Source organism: Mastacembelus armatus, chromosome 10, assembly GCF_900324485.2.
Source record: "Mastacembelus armatus chromosome 10, fMasArm1.2, whole genome shotgun sequence".
NCBI classification, from domain to species: Eukaryota; Metazoa; Chordata; class Actinopteri; order Synbranchiformes; family Mastacembelidae; genus Mastacembelus; species Mastacembelus armatus.
In genome coordinates this window covers 772,967-800,831 of record NC_046642.1, presented here as the reverse complement: position 1 = coordinate 800,831, position 27,865 = coordinate 772,967, and the positions used below count along the sequence as shown (strand labels likewise).

The 27,865-nt window shown below is 44.8% G+C and overlaps 2 protein-coding genes and 1 long non-coding RNA gene across 9 annotated transcripts; 1 reads left to right on the top strand and 2 right to left on the bottom strand.

Moving 5' to 3' along the window:
* LOC117152697 (uncharacterized) lies at nt 1-22,301 on the top strand. 7 transcript variants are annotated; one of them, XR_004463163.1, is made up of 11 exons: nt 1-191; nt 1,004-1,065; nt 3,735-3,901; nt 5,414-5,959; nt 6,203-6,348; nt 7,035-7,234; nt 11,134-11,212; nt 11,652-12,351; nt 20,131-20,233; nt 20,413-20,513; nt 20,693-22,296. It is a non-coding gene; the product is annotated as an uncharacterized LOC117152697 (long non-coding RNA). The 7 variants fall into 7 exon arrangements; XR_004463161.1 differs by having other exon boundaries at nt 11,652-11,791; nt 11,912-12,351; nt 20,413-22,295; XR_004463166.1 differs by having other exon boundaries at nt 5,414-5,734; nt 20,413-22,301.
* Nucleotides 2,126-10,686, bottom strand: g3bp1 (GTPase activating protein (SH3 domain) binding protein 1). Its single transcript, XM_026331170.2, has 12 exons — nt 10,558-10,686; nt 7,890-8,006; nt 7,680-7,761; nt 7,047-7,220; nt 6,866-6,956; nt 6,200-6,293; nt 5,689-5,935; nt 5,446-5,547; nt 4,942-5,059; nt 4,205-4,330; nt 3,773-3,882; nt 2,126-3,344 (listed from the first exon to the last, which is right to left on the bottom strand). Exons 2-12 carry the CDS (start codon nt 7,982-7,984, stop codon nt 3,096-3,098), a joined length of 1,488 nt encoding a protein of 495 aa, XP_026186955.1. The 5' UTR covers nt 7,985-8,006; nt 10,558-10,686; the 3' UTR covers nt 2,126-3,095.
* sparc (secreted protein, acidic, cysteine-rich (osteonectin)) lies at nt 13,704-27,865 on the bottom strand. Its single transcript, XM_026331181.1, has 10 exons — nt 27,731-27,865; nt 21,129-21,194; nt 20,726-20,779; nt 18,727-18,814; nt 17,496-17,617; nt 17,107-17,227; nt 15,552-15,685; nt 15,150-15,298; nt 14,559-14,707; nt 13,704-14,128 (listed from the first exon to the last, which is right to left on the bottom strand). The coding sequence occupies exons 2-10, from the start codon at nt 21,183-21,185 to the stop codon at nt 14,100-14,102; spliced, it is 903 nt and encodes a 300-aa protein (XP_026186966.1). The 5' UTR covers nt 21,186-21,194; nt 27,731-27,865; the 3' UTR covers nt 13,704-14,099.

Genomic DNA, 27,865 nt, shown 5'->3' with positions numbered 1-27,865 from the left:
GACTCTGCGTGACGCAATTCAAGCACACCTGCGCTGCGGCGTCACCAGCAGGTGCATGCTGGGAGTGCTAATGCTACATGCAAACGTGATAAAAGGTGCTAAGGCAAGAAGGTGCAAAACACCTGAACTGGTTTCTGTACTGGCGGGGATACACTGAGACTGGACCAGCAGACCACGGACCACCTGTGGAGGTGAGTAAACAACATGGACGGCACCTTTCCCGCACTGTGTGTGTGTCTGCGTGTGTAATTCAATGTGCTAAACACTGATCATTAAAATAAATCAGAAACATAAACATGATCATAGATTGTTATTGTTGCTGTTTTGGGAATTGATTTTGAACCAGTAGGTCACATGACGTGGAAGCTAAAGAGAAAAAGTCAAAAGTAAAATGTAAAATTTGAATAAATTACTAATAAACCATCGATGATGTGAGTGTAACATTATTGATTAATAGATATGTAAAGTTCACAGTCACAGCATGTGTCCTGGTCCTGGTCTTGGTCCTGGTCTTGGTCCTCTGGTTGTTGAGCTTTGTGGTTTTATTGGTCTCTGTCTTTATTCTGCTGGTGACTGTAGACGTGACAAGCTGCTGGATTGAGGCCTCTGAGAGCCGGTGCAGTCTCTTGTATTTATTGATGCTGATTTTCTTTCTTGGTGGTTTGTGGCACAGCGCAGTGAGTTTTGTCTGGTCTGGCTGTTACTCATTGATTATCATGAGAAAATCCACCTGTGGTTTGGATCCAGTCGCTAAAAATGTCCTTTGATTGAATCTTTTTTTTTTTTCACTGATGATGTGACGCTTTAACATTTACATTTGAGTTTTAACTGAATTCATTTTTACTTCACTGCATGTTGACACAAGTAATTTTACTTTAGAGTATTTGTGCTTGAGTACAATTTTCCAGTAGTATTCCCTCAGTGGTACAGAACTCATAGACATATAAAATATGTATTTATTTATTTATCTATTTTATGTATTTATTTATTTTATATGTGACAGAAGTAGTTTGGAGCGTCTCACAGCGCATGTCAACGATGAAGGCTGTTGGTGACGTGTTTCCGGTAAGTGAACCACACTTCCTGTTGTTAGCGTGTTGTGCTGTGCGTTTCTGTGCAGCTCGTTTACAGATTAGCTCCAGTCTAACTCACTTAAAACTACCTAGATTTACCGTACACCAACTCATAACCCGTCACATATTCCTGTACTAGTTAAGTGTCGTATTTTTGTCCAGTTCTTCTTGCTGTTTCCAGACTTAGCGCTCGTTAGCCTACAGTTAGCTCAGCTAGCAGCTAGCTAGCAGCTAGCTTACCAGTTAGCTCAGCTAGCTAGCAGCTAGCTTACCAGTTAGCTCAGCTAGCTAGCAGCTAGCTTACCAGTTAGCTCAGCTAGCTAGCAGCTAGCTGACCAGTTAGCTCAGCTAGCTAGCTGCTAGCCCCTCCCTGGTCTCTCCTGCTCGGTGCCTCGTGTTTAGTTTCTCCTCTGACTCCTTTAGTCACAATGAAACCTGGAATAACTGGAAACGTCTGACAGCTTTGGAGGATGATGATGATCACTGAACTGGAAGCTCCGAACCTCCAACCAAAGCGAGCTAGCCTAGCCCCGTTAGCGGTTAGCTTATCACCTGCCTGTTCGGGTTTCTAGCCTGAACAGTGTTTGTTTATTGTTCTTATCTCTCTCCTCTATCCACTCACCCCAATAGGTCGAGGCAGGTGGCCGCTCAAACTGAGCCTGTTTCTCCAACTGCTGCTCATTTGTTGGGTTTTTACTTTTTTGTGCCTTGACATGATTGTATTTTACTAATAAATTGAAAAAGATCTTAGCAGCTTAATGTGATATTTGGTAAAAGCTTCTGCAGGAAATCATTAGTTTCCTAATAAAACCACATTGAGACTCCTACACTGCTCCACTGGCAGCTTGTCACACTTATCTGCTGCAGGCTGCTCTGGTCCTTTCACACATGGAGGCAGTTTTCAGGTGTCTTCAGTGGGATTTAGATCCAGAGTGGTGCTGGCCCCTTGGACTGGGCCCAGCAACAAGTCTGGACCTAAATCCCACTAAACAGCCGTGGAGAGACCAGCACAGATTCAACACAAGTGCAGAAAAACCAAAGAGAGCAAAGGCTTAAAACAGTAAATCACTTTAATTTAGTTCTCTCATTGACAGGTGAGCTTGTTTTGAACATGATGACAGTGAAGTGCATCGGTAGTAGAAGCCTGACATGAATCTGGTACATGCTCCGTTCAGACACGTGTGAATCCACATATTACAAGCTGACAATATTACTCATGTAAAACCATTACAGTTCAGCTCTTGACCTGATAGAATAAAAAGATAGACAGATCCATCGCTAGATACAACGGTGGCAGCAATACACAGGATTGCCCAAGCAGTAAAGTACACGTTCCTTTAAGAAACAGGGAGAGAGAACGCGAAAAAAACAAAAAAAAAACAAAAACCTAACTCTGGGTTGTAACCCCAATTCAAGTAGTATTTATGCTTTTGTCATGTGTTTGCATGTTTCAATTTGTTGCTTAATAAATTCAAGTTCAGCATGAGAAACAAAACAAGGATGACCAAAAAGTCCAGATAATACATGTTGGTGGAGGAGGAGACAGAGGAGGCAGAGATGGGGGTGGGTGGTTTTCTGGATTCCTCAGAGGGGAACGAAAAGCAGCAGGTGAGAAAGGAGAAGAATGAGGTGAGGGGTTAGAGGAGGAAGAGGAGACAGCCGTCTTCATGAGAGACAAGATGTTGAGACTGGCTGTTGAATTCAGCAGGAGCTGGCGTGACCGGACACTGAAGCTCGACCAAACCTGCATCAATTACTGACAGAAATCCTGCTGAACCCCTTCCAGGCTCACACGTAGGAGAAAGAGCAAGCAAGAAGCGAGTCAGATCAGAGACCAGGTGTTTACGGGTAATGCCCAGATTCTGACTTGAAATGAACTTTTCCTGCTCGGTTCTGCTCCTTGGTGCAGAGTAAAGATGGGTTTGTGTTTTGTTGTGTCCAATTTGTTTGTCTGCAGTAAATACACCAGGGAGCGAAACTCAATCTGAACAGTAATTAACTCAGGTTTGGCGCCCAGGGTCCTCACTGGCGCTGAGCAGAGTAGCGCCCTTCATTGGGCCCGGCGCCCCGTCCAGAACCGAAGCTGGGCTTCTGTGCCATGCCTCCTCGGGTGGGGGGACCTCGGGGTCCTCCGCCACCTCCTATTCGCTCTCTAGGACCACCAGGACCTCCAGGACCACGAGGCCTGACATCCCTCCTGTCGCCCTCCCTGGCTGACCGGGTCTTCTTCTCCTCCACATTCAGACGGATGTCTCCCCGGAACTTGATTGGCTGAGGAGACAGGAAGTGAGGACGAAGGCTCAGTACAATGGGTGTCCTAGATTCTTTTACCCAACATGGTCTGAAGTTAAAACTAATTTTACCCAACAGTGAATGTGGTATACCGTAATGTGTGTGAATCCAGAACCTGGTTAACCTTGTCGGTCTGTACCATAGGCCTCCATTGTTGTCCAAAAACTATTAAGAACACATGGTTCTTCCTCATGAAATGCATCGTGTACATTTAACTTCACAAACGAGTGCTGAAGCATTATTTTCCAGGCAGTCGGCAGCAGACGGCACCATCAGAAGCTTTTTGTTGTTTTTAGCAGCTCTCAAACTTCATAACTGCTGTTTTTCTGGATTCACACACGCTTTGATTTTATTCTTTTTCCCACACAGACCTGAGGTCCCTGCCACTGAAGTGTCATTTTTCTTACCCTGTTGCTGAGGATCTTCTGTACAGGCTCTGAGTCGTCAAACACCACAAAGCCAAAGTTTGGGAGCTTTCCTCCGCTGTTGATCCTCAGCTCCAGGACGGTACCGTACTCTGGAGGAGGAACAGGATGGTAACTACACAGTACCAGTGATTCATTTTTCACCCAGCGACAAAATAATCGCTAGAAACAAAACTTTTTGAAAATTGTGAAGTTTAATTCTCCCTAAACATTACAGCTTTGAATGTTTATGCCATTTCTTACTACACTTGTTAAGAAATGAATGCATAAACTGTAATTCCTTAGAACTGGCGGTACCAGAACCAGCGGTGCTTCTCGGCCGCATCTTCTTGTGTTCTGGACTCTGTCCCACATGTCAGTGTTTGTCACTATCTCAGGTGTTTTTAAGCTGCTTTGTCACTGGATCAAACTTACGTTCAAAGAATTCCTTCAGTTCAGTCTTGTCCACGTCATGAGGGACGTTGCCCACGAAGAGCTGGTGGGCGTCAGGGTACCTGGCCACCCTGCGACCCTCTGTCTCCCCCTGCTCGCCCTCCCGTGCTGCAACAGTTCAGGACACAGACAGATGAGCCACTGGATGCAAATACCGAGCAGCTCCAAGTGAGGCCTTGTTGCATTTCTCATTATTTTACAGGGCATTGACACCGTGCCATCAAAAAGACTTCATGGTGCTGCCGTACATGAAAACTTCTGATACACAGGAAACTTCTCTCCTACCAGTCACAGTTGCTTTGGCAAATCTTACACTTCACATCTTAGTGAGTGTAAATTTGAAATAATGTAAAGTTGGAGGCAGACTCCAAACAAAAAAACCCTCAGTCGTGGACACAGGGATGTTGGTGTGTGTAGTTGGTGCTGGATCACTCTGCTCCAGCCTTGTTCACACATTAACACACCGTTACCTGTCCAACTGTGTCCTGTGGTTCATTTCAGGCCACATATCTGCACTTTACTTCTGTGGGTGTAGAAGTTTCTGTTTGCTGGAGCCCTCAGTGCAGCAGCAACGCACATCGGACCAGGTTTTGTTTTGTTTTGTTCACACCAGCGGCTTAATGCCTGTTCACCTGTCAAAGCAGCTGCCAGTTCCATTCAGGTAGGGGCCATTTGACTTGTGTGTGCGTGTGTGCGCGCGCGCATGCGTGTGTGGTCACCTGGTCTGGGTCCTCTGTGGACTGATGAAGGACCTCCAGGCCTCTGTTCCCTTGGCCTCTGGTCTCTCTGCGGTCTCTGTGTTGTAGTCTGGGACTCTGACTTCACCTCCACTCTGGGCTGAAAGAGTCACACACTGATTTAAAGAGGAGAGAAATGTTTTCCCCCTGCTGGGATTTATCATGTGTCCTGTCCTGGTGTGTACATGTCTACCCTGACAAACAGAACCTGTTTTCAGGGCAGTTCTGTTTTCTGAGAGATGCAACACAACAGAAGACAAATGACTGGACTCAGCCAAACCATTCATTTCAATCAAGGTGTAATTTAAAAGCTAGAAAGTAAATAATGTTCATCAGAGTTTAGATTTTCCTGAAACACATGTCAAGTTTTTCCTGGCCTCACATCAGAGCATTGATTAATTACCTTAAAGCACTCTGATCGATCAGTGACATTTGACCTGTTCTCAACATTCAGCCAGCATGCAGTCAGGGTCAGGTTAAACCTACCGGTGCTGTGGGCGTGGCTTTGACATGTGGGGGGATTCCTGAGACTGGGACGGCCCCACTCGGAGGAAGGTTCTTACTGGTGACTAGCGCCCAGGAAAACGGCTGGAGGGCAGAAAACAACCAAAGCTAAGTATTTCTTCAAAAAAATCCAGATTTACACTTAATGCCTCATTTCAGCTGATTCATTTGTGTTGTAATTCCTGTTTTCACTGTTATCTTGTGGTTCTGAAAGGTTGGACCTACCCTGTTCTCCTCTGGAGCGGTGGGGGCAGGCTCAGCGGGCACAGAGGTGGGTTCTGTAGTGGGTGGGGTGGCGGCAGGGCTTTTATCTGTTTGCTCGTCAGCTGTGTGTGTGTCTGTCTGCGTCTCCAGCTGCGTCTCGGACTTCAGCTCCACTGCAGTGGCCTCTGCCTCCTTCTCCACCTCTGGCTCTGGTTCTGGACTTGCTGCTGCCACTTCCTCCTCATCTGCAGGAACCACTGGCTCTGAACTACACGGGACGAGTAGAAAACACGTAAACCATGAGGGCAGATCTGGGCCTTGTGCTGTTGAACGACATATAGTTCCAACACTGACTGATTACTTTAGTCCCTTAGTTCTTGGGCCCTAACGTAAATCTGATGAAGTCAAAACGGCGACCTGCAGAATTAACTAGTACAACACATAACTCTACAGCCAAAGCAGAAAACCTGCTAAGAAGAACTTTTCACGTCACTCAATGTTTTTTTGCATGTTTCATCTCTGTGATCCGTACCAGGCTGCTGGGTCGTAGTAGGGAGCAGACTCCTCCGGAGCGACGTCAGGTGAGGGAACCCTCTCCTCTATCTCCTCCACCTCATCCTCAGACTCTGAAAACACATTTAGGACACTGAATGTCACACCTGCCTCCTGTTACTCTTCACAGTAAGTTTTTGATTTTCAATCCAGTTTGTGTCCAACTGAAAACTTTCTCCAAAACAATACATTTCCCAAATAATCAATTTCTTTATTTGAACGATGAAATATATTTTAAAATCCCAAGACTGATCATTGCATTTGGGAGCTAATGCTGTGTGCAGGTCAATCAGGTTCTGTTCCAAACTGGGTCGACAAAGTGGACGTTAATGAATGCTGCTCGTTTGTGTAGAATGACTTTAACTTTTCTAACAGGAGCAACAAATATACATCATGACTGAGTTTATTTCATTTGTCAAATTTATTTTTGTGCACTTTCAATCCCAGTTTGGGCTGAATGATGATGCTACAGTGCTGATTTATATCAGTAGAGGTCAAAGTTGTAAAATCTAAAGAATAAATGATGCTTCATTTATCCATATCCAATCCTGAGACTGCAAAGACTGTCTCTATGGAGCAGATAACAAGCAGCTTAGAGAAAAACTGACATCAATTCTAATCAACATCACCCAAACAAAGTCCTCACCTTCTGGAGGCTCAGAATCAGAGTCTCCAAACACCTCGTCTTGGTAACGAAAGACGTCGTTGTGGACGTAGAATTTGTTTGCGACTGTGCCCTGAAGGAAAAAGAAAGACAAACATTTAAGACTCCTCATATCCATCACACGTGACCCTGAACCTGTTCTGCTTGACAGGAAACCACAGACCTCAGGCGCCAGGACGAAAGTCTGCATGAACTTCCTCATGGGCTGCATGTTGTTGGACAGCTCGCCCATCACCTGCACCACCACACCCTCGTTCAGGGTGGCATGGGCGTCCACGTGCCTGATCTTAGTGTGACAATCCCGGAAGCTCAGGGCCATCACCCTCTTATGGATCTCCTGCAGAAGAAAAGGTTACAACTCAACTCGTTGTCAAAAAACATCCTCTCACTTTCTGAACACGTGGTATTTCTGTGCTCAGTGAATCCTTATTTCCTCCATTGTGGAAATTATAATTTATGTTAAACTACAGAATTAAAGCTTCGAGTCTGCATAGCTTCCTAAATGTTCACTGCAGGTTAGAAGTGAGGAATACTGCGATAATACAATCAGACTGAAGGGGATTTTGCCATGAACAAAATTAGCTTCTATGTGTCGCCTGTGTGATGGTAAAATCTATTTAGATCTGAACCAGCTAAGCCTGAATATTAAACACAGACATTAAGAATTTACTATTAGCATCCTCAAACATCCTCATTGCACACAGAGCGTCAGGATGTCCTACATGTTCAGACAGTTTTCTATTCAGCTCTGTCTGTGTCGGTATGTGGGGCAGCTCCTGCAAATCAGTGCACTTACAGATTGTCCATAAACAGCCTCTGCTGGTTTGCCGTTGCTGTCCAGGCCGCCGTGCACGTAGGAAGAGTTCTTTCCATAGAACCTGAGCAGAGACAGTGTCCATTTATTTAAATCACTGGGCTGCATCACACACAAGAGTTGATTTTCCTCAGCAGACACACAATAAATCCTCCAGTAACGACAGGACAGGTAACCAGCTGGCAGGCGTACCTGTGCAGGTAGTCGGGGGCCTGGTTCAGCAGTGTGTAATACTGTCGGACAAACTCTCGCCCGACCAGCTGGGCACTTGGCTTCTCCATCACCATTTCTTTGGTCAACTGGAAGTCTCTGAAGAGGAAGGAGAGTTTGATGAGTCCACACACCAAAGCTACATGAAGGCAGGTGATCAATAACTAACCATCCTGACACCTGAAGGATGGGTTCTTTAAAGGAAAAACAAGGAAGTGAGCACCATTCCCAGATTATCAGACACTTCAACAGTTGTGGCACTAAGCGGCACACAGCTCTCTCTCTCTCTGTGTTTTTATGTTAAAGAAACTTCAGCCCAGTATCTTCTTGCATTTCAGTGCTGATGAATCAGAGCCATCAGATCCATGAACTACCTTAAGTGCAAATCAAGTTAGATAAACATGATTTCACCACAGCACACGGTGTTACAGGCTCATTTTCTATTTGAAACACCAGCGGCAGGAAGTGTGCAAGCTGACTTGGTTCTGACGAGTGTTCACTGGCCCGTCTGGGTGCACCGACACGCGAACAGCCCACCCGTGGCATAGAAAACAAACCCAGACGTTCGCTCCAACGACACTCGCTCCTCTGGGTTTCATCTGAGGTCAGTATCAGAGTGGAGCGGTCGATGTGATGCACCAGTAACAACTGGACGAACGTCACAGAAATAAATTCACCTTAAAATAGATCTGCTGGAAACGACGAGTGAACGGTATCACTGCTCACCACGTCCAAAGCTCTGCAGACCCAATAAATGTCTTAATTTGTTTATTTCCTTGCAGCCACTGGCATCTATTTCAGTGCAGTGTGAAATTTCAGTGTGTGAGAGATATCCACTGTGGTAAAACAAACACACCACAGCATCTGTGGCTCATTTCCATGTAACGGCTGCCTGTAATGGCTTCAGACAGGGACTTCGAGATCAGCTCACAAGAAACAAACATGGGAATCAAACACGACTGGACTCTTGCACTGAGTGTAAATACACTTCAGCCACATGCTCCAACAGACCCTGCACATTTTTAACCAGGCACACATGACGTGAACGTCTGCACAGGCTTGATCAGTCTCCCACTCCAGCAGGTTTCGAGTGTCTGCGAGTTGACGTTCATCCAGTGCTGACATGAAGTGAAACTGATTTGTGGCTGGAAGGTGGAAACGTACATTTGTCAGACCTCACCCAGTTTACCTGTTACCTGTTGTGTATCTGGGCACAGTTTACAAATATTTCCCCAACAGGAACCAGTTTGGTACAGGGCAGCAGCCTTATGTAATACACACACACACACACACACACACACACACTTATTACTGGAAGTACATGTACACACACACACACACACATTGGAGTACATGTACACACACACACACACACATTGGAGTACATGTACACACACACACACACACACTTATTATTGGAAGTACATGTACACACACACACACACTTATTATTGGAAGTACATGTACACACACACACTTATTATTGGAGTACATGTACACACACACACACACACTTACTATTGGAGTACATGTACACACACACACACACACTTATTATTGAAGTACATGTACACACACACACTTATTGAAGTACATGTACACACACACACTTATTATTGGAGTACATGTACACACACATCCTGGGCTTTTTATAGCAAATAAAAGTAGAGCTGTGTCTGTGTGCTCACAGGAAGCTGAAACATGCAAACTCACGGGTTGGTCTCTCAGCAACAAGACCTTTTTGTGGACTAGGCCACACCTGTCCACGCGACCTGGAGCCACCTGTTCTGTTCACCGTGAGCGAACCGCGGGTCAGAGCTCATGTTCCCGCCCAACACCAGCAGCTTGGCCCGGATGGTTTCAGCCTCATTTGAGGAGCGAACTTTTATAATTGATACGGGTTATTGATTATGCTGATTATCACCGATAAGAATTATTGATAATGCGGATTATCACCGGGAAGGCCATGCGGCAGCTTCTGTAAAGGCGGAGACAAAGGCCACGTTGTTCCCGCAGTGACTGTGCCGTTCTTTGTGCACTCCGACTCACACGCGCGCACACACACACCGTCCACGGGCGGTTTCCAGATATAACCCGGGCTCAAATGGCCTCAGTCCCACACGGACCCCCCCCCCCAAGGTCTGGCCTCCACAGAGACGACCCGCGACACATGGACGAGCACGCTGCCCCACACCAGCGGTGTCAACACGTGTCCTGACGGGTTCAAAGCCGCTTTCGAGCCGAGCCGAGCCGGGCCGGGCCTGGCCGGATCTAAACGAGGACTAAAGCATAAATCACGAAACCGCTGCGGGAGGAAATAACCGGAAAACCGACGAGCACCGAGGGAAAGACGGGAAGGGAGGGAGTCACGACCGAGGCGGTGGGTATGTTCTGGAAACCCTCGAGGAAACCCAACGGTACCGGGCCTGGCTCTGTCTCCACGTGGGGACACGGTGCTGCTTTACCTGCAGGTAATGGCGGATATTTGTTAAGTTCGCCCTTTGACGACGAAGCTAACAGCTAAGATGCTAACCAGGCCAGGGAGTAGACGGAGCCCAGAGAGCGGCCCGTTAAACCAACCAAAGGACAGAAACAAACTCAGACCGTCAGAAAATGGGTCACACGGTACCCGAGGGTACGATTCACTCACCAGCGGGTCAAAGGATCAGAACCGAGGAAGGAGCAAGTCGAACCTCCGCGGCCACAAACACTCGGGGCTGCACAACGTGCTGGAGTGCTCGGTTACCGGTTCCAGCTGCGCAACCAAACATGACGTCCCGCCCCTTAACACACTTTCAGCCAATAAGACTCGGGGTCCTGAGGCATCAACCAATTGGGCGGCCGTACATCAGGGGCTCTGCTTTAGAGCCGATTCTGATTGGCTAGTGTCGCTACCTGGCTTTATCAAGCGGACCAATCACATCGCGATGACAGTTGAGGGTGTGTTGGTTCCAAATAGTGGCATCTACCGGTGAATGTAGGTCGCAACAGGCGGTGCAGTGGAGCCGCTTCTGCGCTGGGGGGCGACAAATCCTCATGGAGTGTCCGAAGGGATCTATGCGGGTCAGTGACATCATCAAATAGGGACTAGACAAGACAAATACATTCCATGGTGATAATATAATAAAACAATTATTACCAATTCGAAGTGTGAAGGGTGATTTGTCTCCTCTCCTTTATCTGCAGGAACATGCTGTGACATAACTAGTCCTGTTTTTCTTCTCAGATAGAAACATGGGCAGGGACTTGGATGTGTCTGCTTGATGTGTGGAGCCCCAGGGAGAAGTGGTTGCAGTGCATCATGGGTAAGCAGCACACCTGGACTGTCAGCGCATGTTTGTCAGAACAGAGAAATCAGACATTATTGTTCTGCCTGTTGTTCTTTCTAAGGTTGTGTAATGGTTTAAAAACACTCAAGGAGGATTTGTTTCCTGTGTAGTGTCTTATGTGATGTTTCTTTACACTCAGGTTTAAGGTTGTGTCCATTTTTCATTTGTTCCCATTAAATTACGAGGAGTCACTGCATCCTTACCTGACACACACTGGAGGAGGATATATGAAGGTTTTTGATGGATCTGTATAAAAGTAAAAAGTGACTCCCCTCCTGTATAAACTGTATAAGCAGAAAACTGCAGGCAGACCTTTGCTGTGGTGATTTGATTTAATGTTAACTAATTGAACACAGGTGCTTATATTTACTCCAGAAAATGTGACGTGTAATGGCGGATAATGTTTTATTCCCAGGGAATCTGATTCCATTAAACCTCATAGACGGAGAACGAAGACCTGGAATAGCTGAATTCCGACTTTAAAGGTGGAGCTTTCCACACGGTGTCACCCTCTGCAGCAGCTGCTGTTTAACGAGCAACGTGTCCCAAAGAAAAGTATGAAAGTCAGTTTATGCTTGAATGTGAAGTTTGGGGCAGATGTATAACGTGATACCACTTGGTGTTATTGTAATTCATCATCACTGTCAAAGTGAACTGGTGTGTTTTCTGTCTTAGTCTTCATGAGAAATGAAGAGATGTCGATAAGAGACTTCACACACTGATAATATTCAAACTGGAGATACTGGTGTGTGCTGGAGCCCACTCAGATGAATTCTTCTCAGGTCTCAGTGAGTCCTGCCAGCACAAATGAGACTAACCCACTGTGATTCCAGTGAAGAACTGCTGCTGGAAAACACTGGATTCAATCACACCACGCTCTCCCTTTCTTTGCCCCCGTCTCACGAAGCCCAGAGCGTGTTTTCCTGCTGTGGCTGAGAGGAGGAACTTCAGGCTTTGTGGACGAGGCTCGGTTGTTGTTCCACATTCTTGACGCTGGAGCCTGGATGAACGGGTGGGGATGGTGACAGGGTGCTCCGTCTCTCCCTCTGGTGTCTCCCAGGGGACCACTGGTCTCACAGTGAACATAAAGCAGCCGAGTGTAGTTAAACCCACAGGTAGGAGACTTTAAACAGCTGTTGATCAGCCATCATTGGAGTTTTATTGAAAACTAATCAAGCTGTGTGTGATTCGTTTGATGGCTTCTTTTAGACAGATTTCAAACATACTTATGAAACATACGTCCTTTTTATTTTATTTCTGAAGACTGTTGTCATGTAGAAAGTTTTTTCATCACCACTGGATTTTCAATATTTAGCTGATTACAAGTCACAAAGCAATTTTTAAACATTTAACATAAGACACGTGCAGAAAAGGTCAGTTTCACCTCAGTTCATTTGTTAGTCTGTTTGAGCTCAGCGAACTTTTAGACTTTTTGCTTTTCTGCTTCCATACATGTGGACAAACACTATGAAGTTATCCTGTAATCTCTAATCTTTTCTGACCTACTGTCACAGTCTAGTAACACACATCATCATCTCAAGCACCTGAGGGTCTGTTCTAAACTGCTAACTGTGTTTCCAACTTGGTGGCTGCTTGTTTTTGCCTGTAAACAAACAGGCTTTCGGTTGCTTTGTCATCAACCATTAAACACTTAGAGTCTGATGAGTTTACAGCTAAAATATAACATTTAGACTCAGACAGAAACTGAGTTTAAACCACAAAAGCACCTTCGTAAACTTTGGTACCTCCTGGACTCGGTGTGGAATAAATCAAGAAGGAGAAGCTGAGCAGAAACACACCAGCCTGCAACATCTGTCAGACCTAATACTGAGTAATCAGTGTTACAGAGAACAAACTAAAAAATACCAAACCTCAGTAGGTGATGGAGGTTGAGAGAAAAGAGTGAAAAAAGAGAATATGTGGTGCAGGAGAAGAGGCAGGAGAGGCTGTTTTAGAAGCTTGGCTATTTTGGGACCTCAGACCAGAGGAGACGTTTTAACAGCATTACTGCAGCACAAAGGCTTCATTCTGTCACATGAGACACAAATATGTTGAAATTTTCCTCACAGAGCAACAGGCCGCCTTAGGGCGTCAGACCATCTCAGTGAAATTCCTTAGCAGAGGACAAAGAAATGCTGATATGAATGCATGCAGAGATTTCCAGATTTTTTTCATAGTCTTTTATTCATAGAAAGAGTTTGGTCATGCTGTCAGTGTCAGTAGAAACATGTGAAGTGTGAGAAAAACTCTCAGCCTGCGAGACTTTCCCCCTCGTTAAACGTCCACACAACAAACCCCCTCAGCCGTTTTTAAAATATCAGTACACGTGTCCTCGACCGGGACACGGAATCCGTATGCAAAATACACATGAGCACCTCTGTGGCTGTAGTCAAACGATCAAAAAGAAATACACAAAATGACAAAAAAAATGAGTCCACCACCAAAAGAGGGCAAGACTAAACAGTTATTCTGTAGAAAGCAAGCAGAGGGAGCATTTATTTCGAAACTTTATTTTGGACTTTACAGTTTTGTGTCCTCCAGATAATGTTTCAGATTGATCTCAAATTAAAGCCCTGAACAAATCATAGCATATATATAATATTGTCAACAACATACATTTACATCAGAGGTCTTTAGTTTTCTTATCGGCTGTTTTGTTCCACGAACACGTGATGGTTAGTACAGAGTGTGCACGTTTCTTTTTGTAATTTTTTAGTGGTATAGGTAGGAAAGGTCATCATTATAAAACAAAACTCATTTGTACTTAGCACCGTTACTGTGATTTTATTTTTAACTTAGGGATCAGCACCTTGTCCCGTTAGTAGCGACTACGAGTTGTCATGCTGCTGCTGGTCAGAGGAGCTTAGATGATGAGGTCCTTGTCCACGTCCTCTGCAGACACACAGACACAAACATCCGTCAGTACAGTCTATAAGAGACTGATGGTGAATCACATGGTCTAAGGAAGTTTCATCTTGTTTAAATGAAAATGTCTTTTTCAGATAAAGGAAACATTTTTTTAACGTGCTTGATTTCTGGGCCCTGACTGATCGAATTGTTGGTTCAAACTGTGCAAATCTGGAAACACAATGTCCGAAACGTTTGTTCCAAAACTGACAGACTAAGGATATTTGAGGATATTTTTGCCTTTTTGGGCCAAAATAAATAATTGTTTATTTAACAACAGAATAGTCGCATCATCTTCTGCAACTAAACTAAAACTTAAACCTTTAAACATCTCCAGAGGCGACAAACGTCTCTCAGGGTTTGGAGAACATGCATCAGCACTACAGTGTATTTAGCGTGTGCGGTCGATACTCACGCTCCTTGATGCCGAAGCAGGTGGCCCACTCCTCCAGGGCGATGTACTTGTCGTTGTCGGAGTCGCACTGCTCGAAGAAGCGGGTGGTGCAGTGCTCCATGGGAATGAGGGGGGCACGCAGGGGGGAGAGCTCTGTGTGGGTCAGGTATCTGTTGGTACAATCACATCAGATCCATTCATGTGAAATGGGCCATTCTGCACAATGAGTACTTTTACTTTGGATACTTCAAGTACATTTGGATGATGGTACTTTTGGACTTTTACTGCAGTAACATTGTGAATGCAGGACTTGGAACAGAGGAGTTTTACTCTGTGGTATTTTTATCATTACTGCAGTAAAGGACCTGAGTACTTCTCCCACTGTTGGCAGCATCACCAGCTTTTAGCATAGTAACTAAAGAGCAGCTGGTAAACTGGTTTCTGTGGGTTGAGGCCAGTGGAAACCAGTGAGCTCTCAGCTCAACTGCTGCCTGAGTCACAGTCACAGATATTTTAGTTCTGACAAGTGCTGACTCTGCCACGTCAGTAAAACCTGAACGCTGTCAGCTGAAGAAGTGACCCCATTTCCTTGTGTCGTCCCCGCACACGTACCCGTCGATGGGGTGCTGGTCGAGCTGACCGAACTGCCAGTGGACGGGGAAGATGTACATGTTGTAGTTCTTCTCAAAGTCGTGGGCCAGCAGGTCCAGAGAGTGCTCGCCGGCCTGGAGCCTCTTCTCGTTCTCGTAGATCTTCTTCACCTGAAGGGTCAGACACAGAAACACTTCAGCTCCCATCATGTCACAGTGCACGGTGACATGCACTGTGACATGCACAGCGACGTGCACAGAGCAGCAGACTGATCAGCACATCAAGAAGACAGACTTTGATTTCAAGTCGTCTCTGCTGGAGAAGTCAAGTTGTTGCTGATCTGTTTTATAATCAAATTCAGATGTCAGGACACCTCAGTGAGAAAAGAATTCATGTTTGTGTGTGTTTGAGTGAGCGGCTGACCCTGAGCTTCTGCTTCTCCGTCAGCAGGTTGTTGTCCTCGTCGCGCTCGTACAGAGTCACCATCACGTTCTTCAGCCAGTCCCTCATACGCAGGGGGAACTCTTTCAGCTCGTTGTCCAGGCAGGGCTGAATGTCTGCAGGGAGGAAGCTGTGTCAGCGGAGTAAAGCCAAGCTCCAGCTCTAAGTTAAACATCTCAGGAGCAACAGGAGGGTCAGAAAAAAAGGACCCATGAGGTGGAGAGGAGTTAAATAACAACTGCTGACGTGTCCAGATAAATGTAACTCACTTTAATAGTACAATAGTCCATCAGGACGCTGACGAAGCACCAATACCATGAAACACAACTTAAACTGGCTCAGATCAGAGTGAAATGATCTGCACTGAACACCCTGATCTCCGTTTGAACCCTCCAGCCCCGACTCATCTCCTGACTCAGCGTGTGTCATGTTCGGTTTGAACGGTGGAAGAAATGCGGCCTGCATGTCTGGACGGATCCTCCGCAGCCTGAGTCGCCCATCAATCACAGCAACACGCTGAAGCTCACAGGGAGAACTGAGCTTCAGCCCCAGAGCTTATCACTCGGATAAGCATGAAGTCAGAGGGAACAAAACACCAGGATCATCAGATGCATCTCTTCACCCAGCCAGAGGCAGATCAACAGAAACCACATGATGTCAAAACATAATCATGGAAGAGGAAGAAAAACAACAAAACACATCCATTCACCTGCAGCTAAACGTAACATGGGTAGATTAACTTGAGCCAAAGCAAAGACAGAGCTGTGACTGTTTCCCTTTTCGTCATATGCCCCTAAAAACCTGCAGCTCCCTAATAACCACAAACCATAGAAGACATTCTTTTACTTTTCTACCTCAGTGTGTCTGCTCACCGTCATGGCTGCTGTGGAATAAAATAGTGAAGAGTCTGCACTGTTTATTGTCTTCTCATCCTTTATGTCTGACCAGTCTTCATTTGCATATTGGTGGACTGAATATGCCACAACCTTAGACATTTCTGGTTTAATTCATTGGTGGATTTGGAAATACTCACTCTACTTACAGGCCCTGTGATGATCCACATTCACACCAGAACTTCTGCAAAATCTGCAAAAGGCTAAAACTCTAATTCTGACAGGATATATTTTTCTACCTCATCAGTGCCTCCTCTGTGAGACGGGTGTGTCCTGTAAATAACGCCCAGAATAATTCCTAATCTAATGAGTCGACTACATGTCACACAACGACAGATTCAGGTTCGCAGGTTAAGTCCCACCAGAGGCACTTAAAGTCTAAAGGCTCCTCACTGATGGCACCGTAGAGTTTTTAGAAAACCATCCACCAAAGAGATGCATCCTCCACCCAGTCTCCCAGACTAGCTCAGGACGTTTGACCACTTTGAATCAGAGCTTTAGGTCTGATGGGTACACACTGTGTGTGAGTCGGGACCAGTGGAGTCAAAACTGGACTGGTGTCAGATACGAGGAAAGACTGTTTATATTTGTTTTGACTTTGTGCCGCTAAGAGTTTGAGTTTGAGGGTTTCTGCAAAAACTCACATTTGCAGGGTCCGATGTAGTCCAGGTGCAGCTTGTGGCCCTTCTTGGTTCCCTCCAAGGTGCACTTGGTGGCAAAGAATTGGCAGGAGGTGTCGTAGGTTTTGTTGTCGGTACCGCAAATCTGTGGAGGAAGACGGACAGATTTCATTGGATGAAACAAATCATAACGCTGTGCACGTTTAGCACGTTTAGCGTTGAGGTTCTGATTTTAACTGGGCTGCACAAAAATATGAACTGCTTTAAAACTGTCTAGTTTTAGTTCAGACTGATGGGTGGCCACACACACAATCAAATATAAGCAACATCTGCTCTGTTGGACCTTCTCATTTCCAGGATAAGCAGTAATTTACCGTTACAGGACACGTCTGGTGGATTTTTTGTGAACTCACATGCTCGAACTCTCCCTCAGCTGTGGGGCAGGTGGAGGGGTCCTGGCACACGCACATGGGGGTGTTGCTCTCATCCACCTCACACACCTTTCCCTTCTTGCAGTGGTGGTTCAGGCAAGGATCTGTGGAAGAAATGAGCAATAAAGGAGTGAAGCTCCAGTCTGTTTCTCTGCGAGTTAAACTGTGATTCAACAGCAGCCAAACAGACACAGTGACACAGTCGAGGCACAAATGCTGTCCAGTGTTTCAGTGCAGGTTCTGCCAAAAGAAAACTCAGCTGAAATTATTTATTCATGAAAGGTCTAATAAGCAAAAATGACAAAATCACTGAATAAACAGGAAAAGTGTCATTAAAAAGTTTGTGCCTGAATTTAACGTCTGTTCATGAGAAACAGCAGAGTCATGGAAAAAGCCACATATTAAAGTTAAAGACATAAACAGGTGGGACAGAACCAACAGGTCTATTTCTCCTTAGAGTCATATTCATAATAAATAGACTGAAGCGCTTTGTATTGGATGGCCAATGCATGGGCAGGATATCAAATATCACTGGGATGTTGTGTAACTCCAGGAGAAAAATAGGATTTTTGTTTACTCACTCAAACTTATAAACAAACGAGCAACAAATATTTTATTTTCATCCGCGTTTTCTGACCTTACTTATAAAACCTTAAGGTTTTTATTAAATTCAATATGTTTTGTTTACTCTTCTGTTTTTCTTGTTTCACTGCTTTGTGTTTACGTCTTCCCATTTACTTTCATGTGTTTCATCATTCAGGCCACAGCCCGGCAGCTGCAGGTTACCACAGCACGATGCATGAATTATGTATCTTCAGACTCAAAGTAAAGACATGTTTCTGCTAAGTTTCCTGTTAAATGCAGTTATTTCCATTATCTGTACTGATAGTTTTCACCAGTGTTCAGGCAGAACAAAAAGTCAGTTTGCATGTGGCTGCATTTCTGGGCTGAGCTGCTTCTTGAAGCAGGGACGGACGTGTAATTGCAGCCTTGTCCCCTCAGATCGAGGCAGTCTGTCATTACGACTTTGACTGGCTGGTCTGAGGCTTCGCTACAGCCAGACGTGGTCCAAATGCTGTGTAAGAAAAGAGGCTGCTGCTTAAATAGATCTCCTGGAAAATGATGTAAGTCAATGCAGTATTATCCTCTGTGTGTGTGTGTGTGTGTGTGTGTGTGAGGGTGTGTGTGTGTGTGCGTGTGTGTGTGTACTTACTGTCAGTAAAAACGTCTTCCACGACCTCAATGGCCTCGTCAAACTCTCCGACCTCAACCTGCACTGGGTTGACCCCCACCTCAATCTCCTGGAGAACAACAGAGGTCAGAGGTCAGACTGGGATAGACCAGATCTGAAGCTGGACAGAAAACCATGAGCGATCTGGAACTGTCTTTTTCATCTGGTGCTCTGTTCAGGTCTATTTCTGCACAACGTCCACTGAATCCAAAACCACTTAAATATATTTTTTCTTCCAGAAACAAAAAAAGCTCCAACGTCACTTCTAAAGAAGGCTCCAGCCTGAAGCCCAGACAGGGGCCGGGAGCAGACTCAGACCATAAAATCCAGCAACAACAAGCAGCTGGATCCACATGTGGCAAAGCCACAAAAAAACTTAATGGCTTCCTGAACCTGCTGGCAGCTAAATTTAACAGCTGTGGGATCTCTGGTCCCGCTGGACCTCAGGAGCAGGAAACGATAAAACGTTCACATGAAGGCTGAGAGTTTAGCTACAGAGAGGTCTGCGGTTCACCGTGGTCTGCAGCGGCTCATGCAGATCAGTGAGTCCCGTTAGACCAGCGGCTGTTTTTTCTAGTGAGGCACAGTCTTAACTGAGTTAAAGTATCTGTTGGTCTGTTTGTTGGAAAGATCCAGTCGGAAGCCTCAGAGGAAACAAATGGATTTGGCTGGAATTTGATGAAAACACTGATTAGAGTTTGATAGTAATCCAGAGATTTCTACCAGGGACAGATTCCATCAGGGACTTTTGAGTCATCGTGCTCCTCTTACAAACAACGCAGCTGAACTTTGGAGATGTTCCGATTATTTTAGTCTGGGCACAAAAAAAAAACAAAACCTTTTTATAGTGAAATACTTCAAATCTCATCCTATTTATTTATGCATTGCACACCTGTATGATTTGTATCCTTGAAACAAGAATTTAAAAGAAAATCTTTCTGCATCATTTTAATGTCCAAATTATTTAGGAACCATTGTCTTCACCTCTGCAGCTGCTCCTGTTTGCAGGATCAAACTGATTTATTAGCTTTGTAGCATTTCCACTGTGTGAGGTGTCTGCAGTTTGAGTTGTTCGTCTGTGGACGTTCACACAGTCACATGAACAAATACCACAGAACATCTGTGGCTGCAGAGTCGAAACCCCAAAGCTCCATCACAGACCAGCTCATCTCTGTGAGCAGCTGCTCAGGAAACACGTCACCGTCAAACCCAGAGTCAGTCCGAGCAGCTCTCATGTGAACATCACAGATTAAACCTTATTGTACAGTTTATTACGACTCCGTAGTTTTTGGTTGTGGTTTCTAGAACAGAAAAAGACTGAAGAAGCCTCCTTCTAATCCTCTGCTGTATTTGAACGTAATTTAATGCTTTGTGTTTTTAATTTAGCAGCTCGGCCACAAAAGGTCCTGCAGAGAAATCAGCAAAACCACCAAGACAAAAGAACAGGAGAGAGAATCACTGCTGAATCTCCTGTAATCAGCCCCAGCAGGTATTTTATTTAGAAAATACAGACGTGTCTCCCAGAACGTCCATGTTCCATCTATATCTGCACGTTGTTCATTAACACGTGTGGCAGCAAATGTGATTCATCAGGACACGGAGAATTCATTCTTTAGTGCATCGGACGATGGTTTCAATAAGTGTCTTGTCTTTCATTGGTTTGTTCAGGACAAAGAAGCTGAACCAGAACCACAGATGCGTCTGGCTGCTGGTCTTGCTGGAGGAAGAGGATCCTCTACGTCCACAAGACACTGGGATTTTGACTGAAGGTGTGGACGTCCTGAATTAGTCCCCATGCATCATTTTAGCTGCTGAATTGACTCTTTTCCTGTTTCTAATTTTTTGAATGTTGACTGAGGTTGAACAAACACAGATAAGAGCAGCTGCTAAATCGGCTTCAAAGGGACAACAACTAATTACGGCTTTAGGTTTGTGTAATGTCTCTTAGGCCCTCTGAGACAGGATGAACATCTGGACTAACCTCAACAACTGGCTCCTCAGTTACTGGCTCTTCCACGATGGGCTCCTCCTCGGCCTGAGACACACACACACACACACACACATTAAATCTTTGTAACTCTTGCACATGGACACACACTTTGGGATGTACAGGGAATAAAACACTTCAAGTAAAGGAAGTCAGATAACAGACAATGATCTCAGTCACGTGTCCACACACACACACACATACACACACACACTTGGACATTCATGCATGTGAACACAAACCAACACTCAGAGGAGCAATTGGGTTTAGGAAAACAAACATTTCATCCTCAAACACTTACAAGAGAGACGTGTGGACATGCACAGGATGTCAGCTGCACGTGGATATGAAAACACAATTACCATCCACACACACACACACACACAGTGTAACTTACAGGAGCGGCCATGGCGTGGCCAGCCAGGCACAGGAGGAAGACGATCCAAACCCTCATCTTCAAAGTCTGGAGACAAGCAGAGAGAGACAGGTGAACTTTAATATTCACACAGACAAACCCCCAATATTTTAAGTCAATCTGCTTTTTCTGTAGTTTGACTTGAGACATATAAAGTTATATATAGTTGCACTAAGTCCTGCAGGACGGATGATCGGCCTTTTTACGTGCGGTGGACAGGACTGAGGGAGGAACGCAGAGGTTTGAGCTGCAACCCAAAGTGCAGAGAGCGAAGCGTCTGAATACTTGAGTTTATGAAAAGACTGATCTGCGTCACATGCTCTCACGCTCGGCTCTTTTTTATCAGATGGAAAATGTGACTTGTTTCATATGTCGACATAGAAATTTCCTGTGAGATGAGGCGACTCCCGGTCTGTCCTCTCAGCTTTCCATCCAACCGTCTGAACATCTGTTGCTGATATAAAATTCTTCTTTCCTCTGTTTCCTGCTTTCATCATGTCACATCTGATGGACTAAATAAGGGCTTTTTTGTTTGGTAACGGAGTCGGCTGTTTCACCCAGACATCCAGAAACTATCTCCATCCTCATCAACCACAAAGACTGTAGGTTTATGGTGGCAGGTTTAAGTCCTTCTGGTTATTTCACTCACCCTGTTTCCTTTTTCCAAACATTTTTGTTTGCATTTTTTGGCTGAATATAAAAAAAAAATGAGTCTGAATCTCTGGTCTACTAAGTTTTTCCTCGACCATGAGGGAAATTCTTCATGTGGGACAATAACAATGAGGTGAGCCGACCCAGTCTGAGCTCTAAAGGCTGCAGGAGATCAGCCTGGGATAGTAAGATTTACAAACAGCTTTTCATAGTTTGGATTCCTGTAGCTCAGCTAGGGGAGCACACTAATACGACCAAACACCTCCATTCTATTACAGCTTGTAAATTTCTTTTAACATGCAGCAGTTCCCCACTAAGACATGGAAAAGGAAGATAAATGCTTTTAAAGAAATTTCACCCTAAGACAAACTGAAGCTGACATTTTGGGCTTGGCTGGTTGCTGGGTGCCCTAAAAAATGCAGGAAGGCGTCGACACTGAGCTTTTGAATAGGGTGAAAAAAGTAAATGTTGCTTATTGTCCAGCAGACGTGGACGCTGTGTTTGATGAGCTCAAATAGAAAACATGTTTTTGCATGTTGTCTGTTGCTGTGCTGGACATTTGGTTTAATCTGCCTGTATGAGACGGATCCTTCCTCCCTGGGAGCACGTTTGTACCAGATAGATTAACTGATAACTGATTGATAACTGATTTACACAGCAGCATTTGAAGATGTTACATCGATCCTGCGTGCACCTGATGTTTCTACTACATCAGTCTTGGTTTACAGAAAACCTCTGTCATGTCCTGAATGCTCAAATTACATCAGTTCTGATGTTTAGTAATAATAAAGCAGCAACTTACTGAAGTCTTGACTTCACCTTTTGATGTTTTAGACTGAAAACCACCAATTTGTCATTAATGCAAAAACCTTCTTACACAATGAAGGAAATTCTACCACACACTTTTATTTTGAAGGGTACAGCTTCTGATTTTCAGTATTTTTTTAATGTTGTTTAATTTGAATTTAAATTCAGGCAGGTTTCTTTATGAAAAGCAATCGTTCTGTGTTTTAACTAAGTATAACAACTAGTGATCTGTGTTTTGTTGTGTTTTAGTTTAGTTACGGAGCTTTTACTGTGGAGTGTGTAGTAACTTTGTTCATGGTGACGCCACATGAATGTTTTGGTTATGAGGTTAATTTTCTTAGTTTGTTTTTGTTTGTTTTCTGCACGTGGACATGCAGTTACTGATGTTCTACTGATGTTCTTCACCTGAACCTGAGTCTTAATCAGCTTCAGTGATGAAGCAGATCTCAGGTCTGGTTTGGTGTCTCCAGTAAATGTGAGTGTTGTTACAATTCAGAGTTTTGTCCAGAGTCAGGGCAGAACTTCGCTGGTTTCAAAGGGCCAGAGATGTTGGGTTGAGAAGTCATCAGCAGGTATGGACATGGAAAAATACAGAATCTCTGGCAGAGGACACAAACACTGACGGCTTCAAACTCCTGTACACCTCCCGTCTCGTTTCCAAATAGCGCTGGCTCTGTATTTGGTTTGGAGGGACACGGTGTTCCCATCATGTGTCCGCCGTAACATATTCCTGTTTGGTCAGACGGTCGCTGGGCTCGGCAGGAAGAGGGAGGCCAGGTGGACTGACGTAACAGCAAAGCAGCTTATTTTATTTGGAAAGCTGCTCTCATAATCAAACAGGGCTGAGGCTAAAGGGGAAACTTCAGGCTCATAAAGGCGCCTTTTTCCCTTAGATGTGTTTCATCTGGGAGGTTAGTTAGGGAAGGAAGTGTAAACTCAGTACGAATGAAAACAACCTGGACTGGATCTGCTGCTGAAACGCCCTCACACCTTCCCCAATGGTTCTCTTTCTGCTGTTTGTCTGACGGGCTTTAAAGGGAACAGGTTTCAGGGTCTTCTGTTTTCTTCTCAGGGACTTAGCAGGTGGAGAAATAACACCAGGCAGCAGTCTGTCTGCAGGGAACTGAAATATTCAGGGAGTGATCTGTGCCGCTCAGGGTGAAGTTAATGATATCACAGCTGTACTGATGCTCAACAAGCTGCTTCCCTCCTCACGAATATGAGGATTTGAAGCTTTTTGGTTGTGCAACTGTAAACTGGATGTTTCTGGAGTCTTAGGTGTCACAGATGCTGAGTAGTGTCAATGTTACAGCTGGAAAAGATTTTAAAAAGGTTTTCTTCTGATTTGAGTCGATTAAAACTTTGCTTTTGGTTGAGTTGATCTTTGGGAGTCTTGTTATTGCAGTAAATATTCCTGACAGTCCTTTAAGACGTGAGGGAGGAGACTGTACCTCAGTGGTACAGTGGTTTTTATATGATGGAGCAAAATGTTGAGCAGGTGTTAGAAACCCTGTTGGACAGTGCAGCCTTTCTCAGACCTTTGTGGCCAGTTAGCAAAAATACTTAGACAGATTGGCCCCAGGTCAGTTTAAACAAATAAAAGGAGACTTTTTGTGACTTTGTGTGTTCCCACCCTGTCTGAAGACTTATGTTTGCAAAGGGAAGCCCCCCCCCCCCTCCCCTTCCATCGAATCACAAACCTTCATAGAAACTAGTTTCCACTGAGATGTATTGAGTTCTAATATTGTCTTGGACAGTCTGCACCGGAACATTTGTTGTTAAGGTGAAACTCGTTCTGGTGCTAGTTTAAATCACACACGTGTTTACAGCTAAAACAACCACAGACAATCAGCCAAAGACCTTCACTTTCTTAAAGTTTGATCTTAACAACCTGCAGCAGCTATTTTAGAAAAAACGACCAGTCCAGCCTACTGTCCAGAGAGAGAGAGCAGGGAGGACGGGCAAATCCCTTTAAGCTTCCTGGACAAAGAGCAGTTTGCACAAAGACCAGCAGTCAGCTCCTCCTCTCTGACTCGGCTGTTCCTCCTGCACAGATCTCTGGTTTCAGCTTCCAATTTAAATACTGTGCATCTCCACAAGCTGAGGGCCAAATACATCAGACAGGACATGTGATTGTAGAAAATTACACTCTTCTCTCTTTTGTTCTGTCTGTTGTGCTTTGCTTTGATCCGTGCTCTCCCTTTTTCCCTGTTTCAGTCGTGGCTCAATAATAATAATTTTGTTATTACTGATAAAAGCACAGAACCACATTTGTTCTTCATCTGTGTGTTGCTTTTCTCAGCACTGATGTTCCACTTTGAAAAGACTTCCTGATGTCAACCCTCAGTCTGGCCCGTCATAAACCCATAAACTGTCATTGGCTCCATGAAATCAGTGAAATCAGTGATTCAGCATCTTCATTAACGGTCCTGTCTGTTCTCCACCTGCCGCCACACTGAAGCTGATGATTTACAGCTTGTCTGAACTTGTGAGTGGAGCTCGGCCCAGTGACGGTGATTCAGCTGGTCCCACCTGCACCGTCCACCAACCGTGGAGCTCAAATCAAGCAGGTCACATCTTTAACCTAAAATTAGTTTTTCTGTCACTGCTTTCAGTTTCTGAGTTGATGCCACAGAGTCACGTTGAATTTCTCTCACGCTGTTTAAAACCATCTGTCTCTCTTATCTCTTAGTTCTTTTATTGTCCCATTTTTAGTTCTACCTGTTTATTTCTTGTCCTTTCTCAATGCCTGTGCTGTCTTTTCTTCTTATACCTCGTCTGCTGTTTCTCAGATTCTCTCCCTTTGCTGTCTGTCCCGTCTCATCTCTTTGTTTTGCCCTTTCTGTCCCTGGTTGGTATTAAACTCCAGGTTTTTCTGCTCCACATTGACAGCAGCACTGTCCTGCCTACTTGTTGGGGGATTAGAGCTTTTCTAGAAATTGCCAAGCTGGCCTATTATTTCCCAGCATCCTCAGCTCCCCTCCCCTTCCTCCTCCTCCTCTTTGCTCCAGACCTGCCACCTCAACAATGAAGCAGCCAGAGATGCTGTGTCTCTACCAAACTCATGTTAGAGCAGCCAGAGCTTTTCAGTGTCTCCAGAGGCAGATTCTTTAAAAACAAAAGATCACGTTTGTGTTTTCCGAGCAGTTTTGGAAAGGAAAAAGGAAAAGACGTTTAGCTGCAGGAGGAATCTGCATTTTCTCAGCTCAACCTCAAACAATTGAATCAGAATCAGCATTTTGTTCACAGTGCACGTATGTGAATGTTTTACTCAACAGAAAAATCATGCAGCAGAGTTAATATGGGGGTGGATCAAGCAGATGAGGGTTCACGTCTGTCCCAGATTTGATTTTTCACAATAAAAGTTCAATTATGTAATTAAAGTTTTTTAATTTTAAGTTTTCCCTTCTCCATCCTGAGAAAACAAGACTTTTTTAAGACGTACTGGACACAAGATCTCTCTTCTCAGCGTTTGTCCACTGGAGTCACAGGTTTGACATCAGCTCAGTCCAAACTGGTTTTGACGCTTTAGGATGAGAAGAAACTTCACTGCTGCGTGTCGTCCTCGCGCTGAAGACCAAACTTCCCACTGAAGGAACAAGACTTTTCTGACTACAGGGGGATTTAAGTTTAGAAATGAATAATTGAAGAGACTTTCTGAGCAGGTTTAGAAAGTTTTCAGCAACCAGCACATCCACACTCTGTTTCTCTGTGGCCAAAGGTGCTTCACACAGTTTGGATTTCTATCCAAGGCCTGAGCCCTCAGCTGCTGTTATAACGGCCTCTGGTCTTGGGTTGAGACTCTGACTCTGCGCCGGACTGTGGAAACTGGCTGCAGGGATTAGCTGTGTGCAGACTAGAAAAACTATATTTTACAGGAGCTGGCTAAACTTTCCACTTGTTTGGAAGCGGAGTGTCGTCTGGAATATGCTCCACTGAGATTCCTCTTCACCAGAAGACAGAGGCCAAACCCAAATAAATTCACCAAACTCTGCAAGAAAATCTGTGTTTTTGTGCAGAAATCTCTGTCGCTGCGGGTGAACATGGGCGACGTCCCGACACTTGAAGTAACTGGGAGCGTTTTGAACAGCTGGTGACTAATTGCCATGGAAACCCACATTCCTTCACACAGGAGTAATCGGAGGTGGGGGCAGAGAGAAGCATTCTCAGATTGCTCTGTGAGGCTTTGTTGGAGTCAATCCACCCCCACTCCTCCTCTTCCCTCGTTTCTTCCTTTCTTTCTTGTTTATTCTCTGTTAGTTTCACTACTTTCCCCCCCACACACACAGAACTCCATTAACAAGAGTGTGAATTCTCAGTTTCTGCGCCCAAACCAAACTATGCCAGTAGATTAAGCTTCTTAGACTATAAAATCTGACAGGAGATATTTCAACTGTTAGAATAAGACAAAAAAAAAAAAAAACAAAACAAACTAAAACAAAAAAATGCAGCAAATTTCCCACTTTTGTGTCTGATCCCCCTCCTCCCCAAAACCCAAACTCAGAGTCCAGCTCCCTCCTCCTCCCCCTGCTGCCGATGTGGCACACAATACCTCCACAGAGAATGAATCCTCGTAATCGCGGCAGGTTTACCTGCAGGGAGGGATTTTCCTCGCAGCTGTTTGAGCAGCAGGGACACAACAGACTGTTCACTGGGGTTTGAGAAAACCTTTTTAAACAGATGTCAGATAATGTCAGACTAAGTTTAAGTTTAAAAATAAGTTTGCACGGTGGAAAATGGAGAAATGACCACATCCCCAGTGCAGGTTTGTGAATCTGTTCTAGGTAGAAGACGTTTACAGCACTGGGTTCAGTTTGAGACTGTAGGTAGTGAAGTTTGAGAAGAAAAGGACTGACTTTGTTCAGACTAACAGATAAAGAAACTGAAGCTTTTTGCTTGATTTTCTGTCATACAAAATTGAAATAACGTTAAAAGTTTGAGACTCTTATCTTAAAAGTGCAACTTTAGGTTATGATTCAATTAATCGTGAAAAGCTGAAAGCCAGGTCTCTCCTCACATTGTTCCCATGCAAACTAAACCACGTACTGAACCGGAGGAAAATATTAGGGCTGCTGGTTTGTCTGCAGAGCATTTGGCTGAAGGCAAAGCACAGACAGAGCTCTTACCTTTGCTTTGCAGAGCAGGGACACCAGGAGAGAAGTCAGCTGTGTGCGGGGCCCGGGACTATCTAACTGCCTCACCAGTTCACAGAAGACTTTTCCAGTGGGACGTCCCAGTTAGAAGATAGAGCCCCCCCTTCC

What these genes read in the sequence shown, in the direction of transcription:
- g3bp1 (XM_026331170.2), bottom strand. Translation starts at nt 7,984, where the DNA reads ATGGTGATGGAGAAGCCAAGTGCCCAGCTGGTCGGGCGAGAGTTTGTC. An exon ending in TGATTCTGAGCCTCCAGAAG is followed by an intron (nt 6,294 to 6,865) that starts GTGAGGACTTTG and finishes ATGTGTTTTCAG; the next exon opens with AGTCTGAGGATGAGGTGGAG. An exon ending in AGAAGATCCTCAGCAACAGG is followed by an intron (nt 3,345 to 3,772) that starts GTAAGAAAAATG and finishes CTGTCTCCTCAG; the next exon opens with CCAATCAAGTTCCGGGGAGA.
- sparc (XM_026331181.1), bottom strand. Translation starts at nt 21,185, where the DNA reads ATGAGGGTTTGGATCGTCTTCCTCCTGTGCCTGGCTGGCCACGCCATG. An exon ending in CTGAGGGAGAGTTCGAGCAT is followed by an intron (nt 17,228 to 17,495) that starts GTGAGTTCACAA and finishes CTTCCTCCACAG; the next exon opens with ATTTGCGGTACCGACAACAA. An exon ending in GACCAGCACCCCATCGACGG is followed by an intron (nt 14,708 to 15,149) that starts GTACGTGTGCGG and finishes TTGTACCAACAG; the next exon opens with ATACCTGACCCACACAGAGC.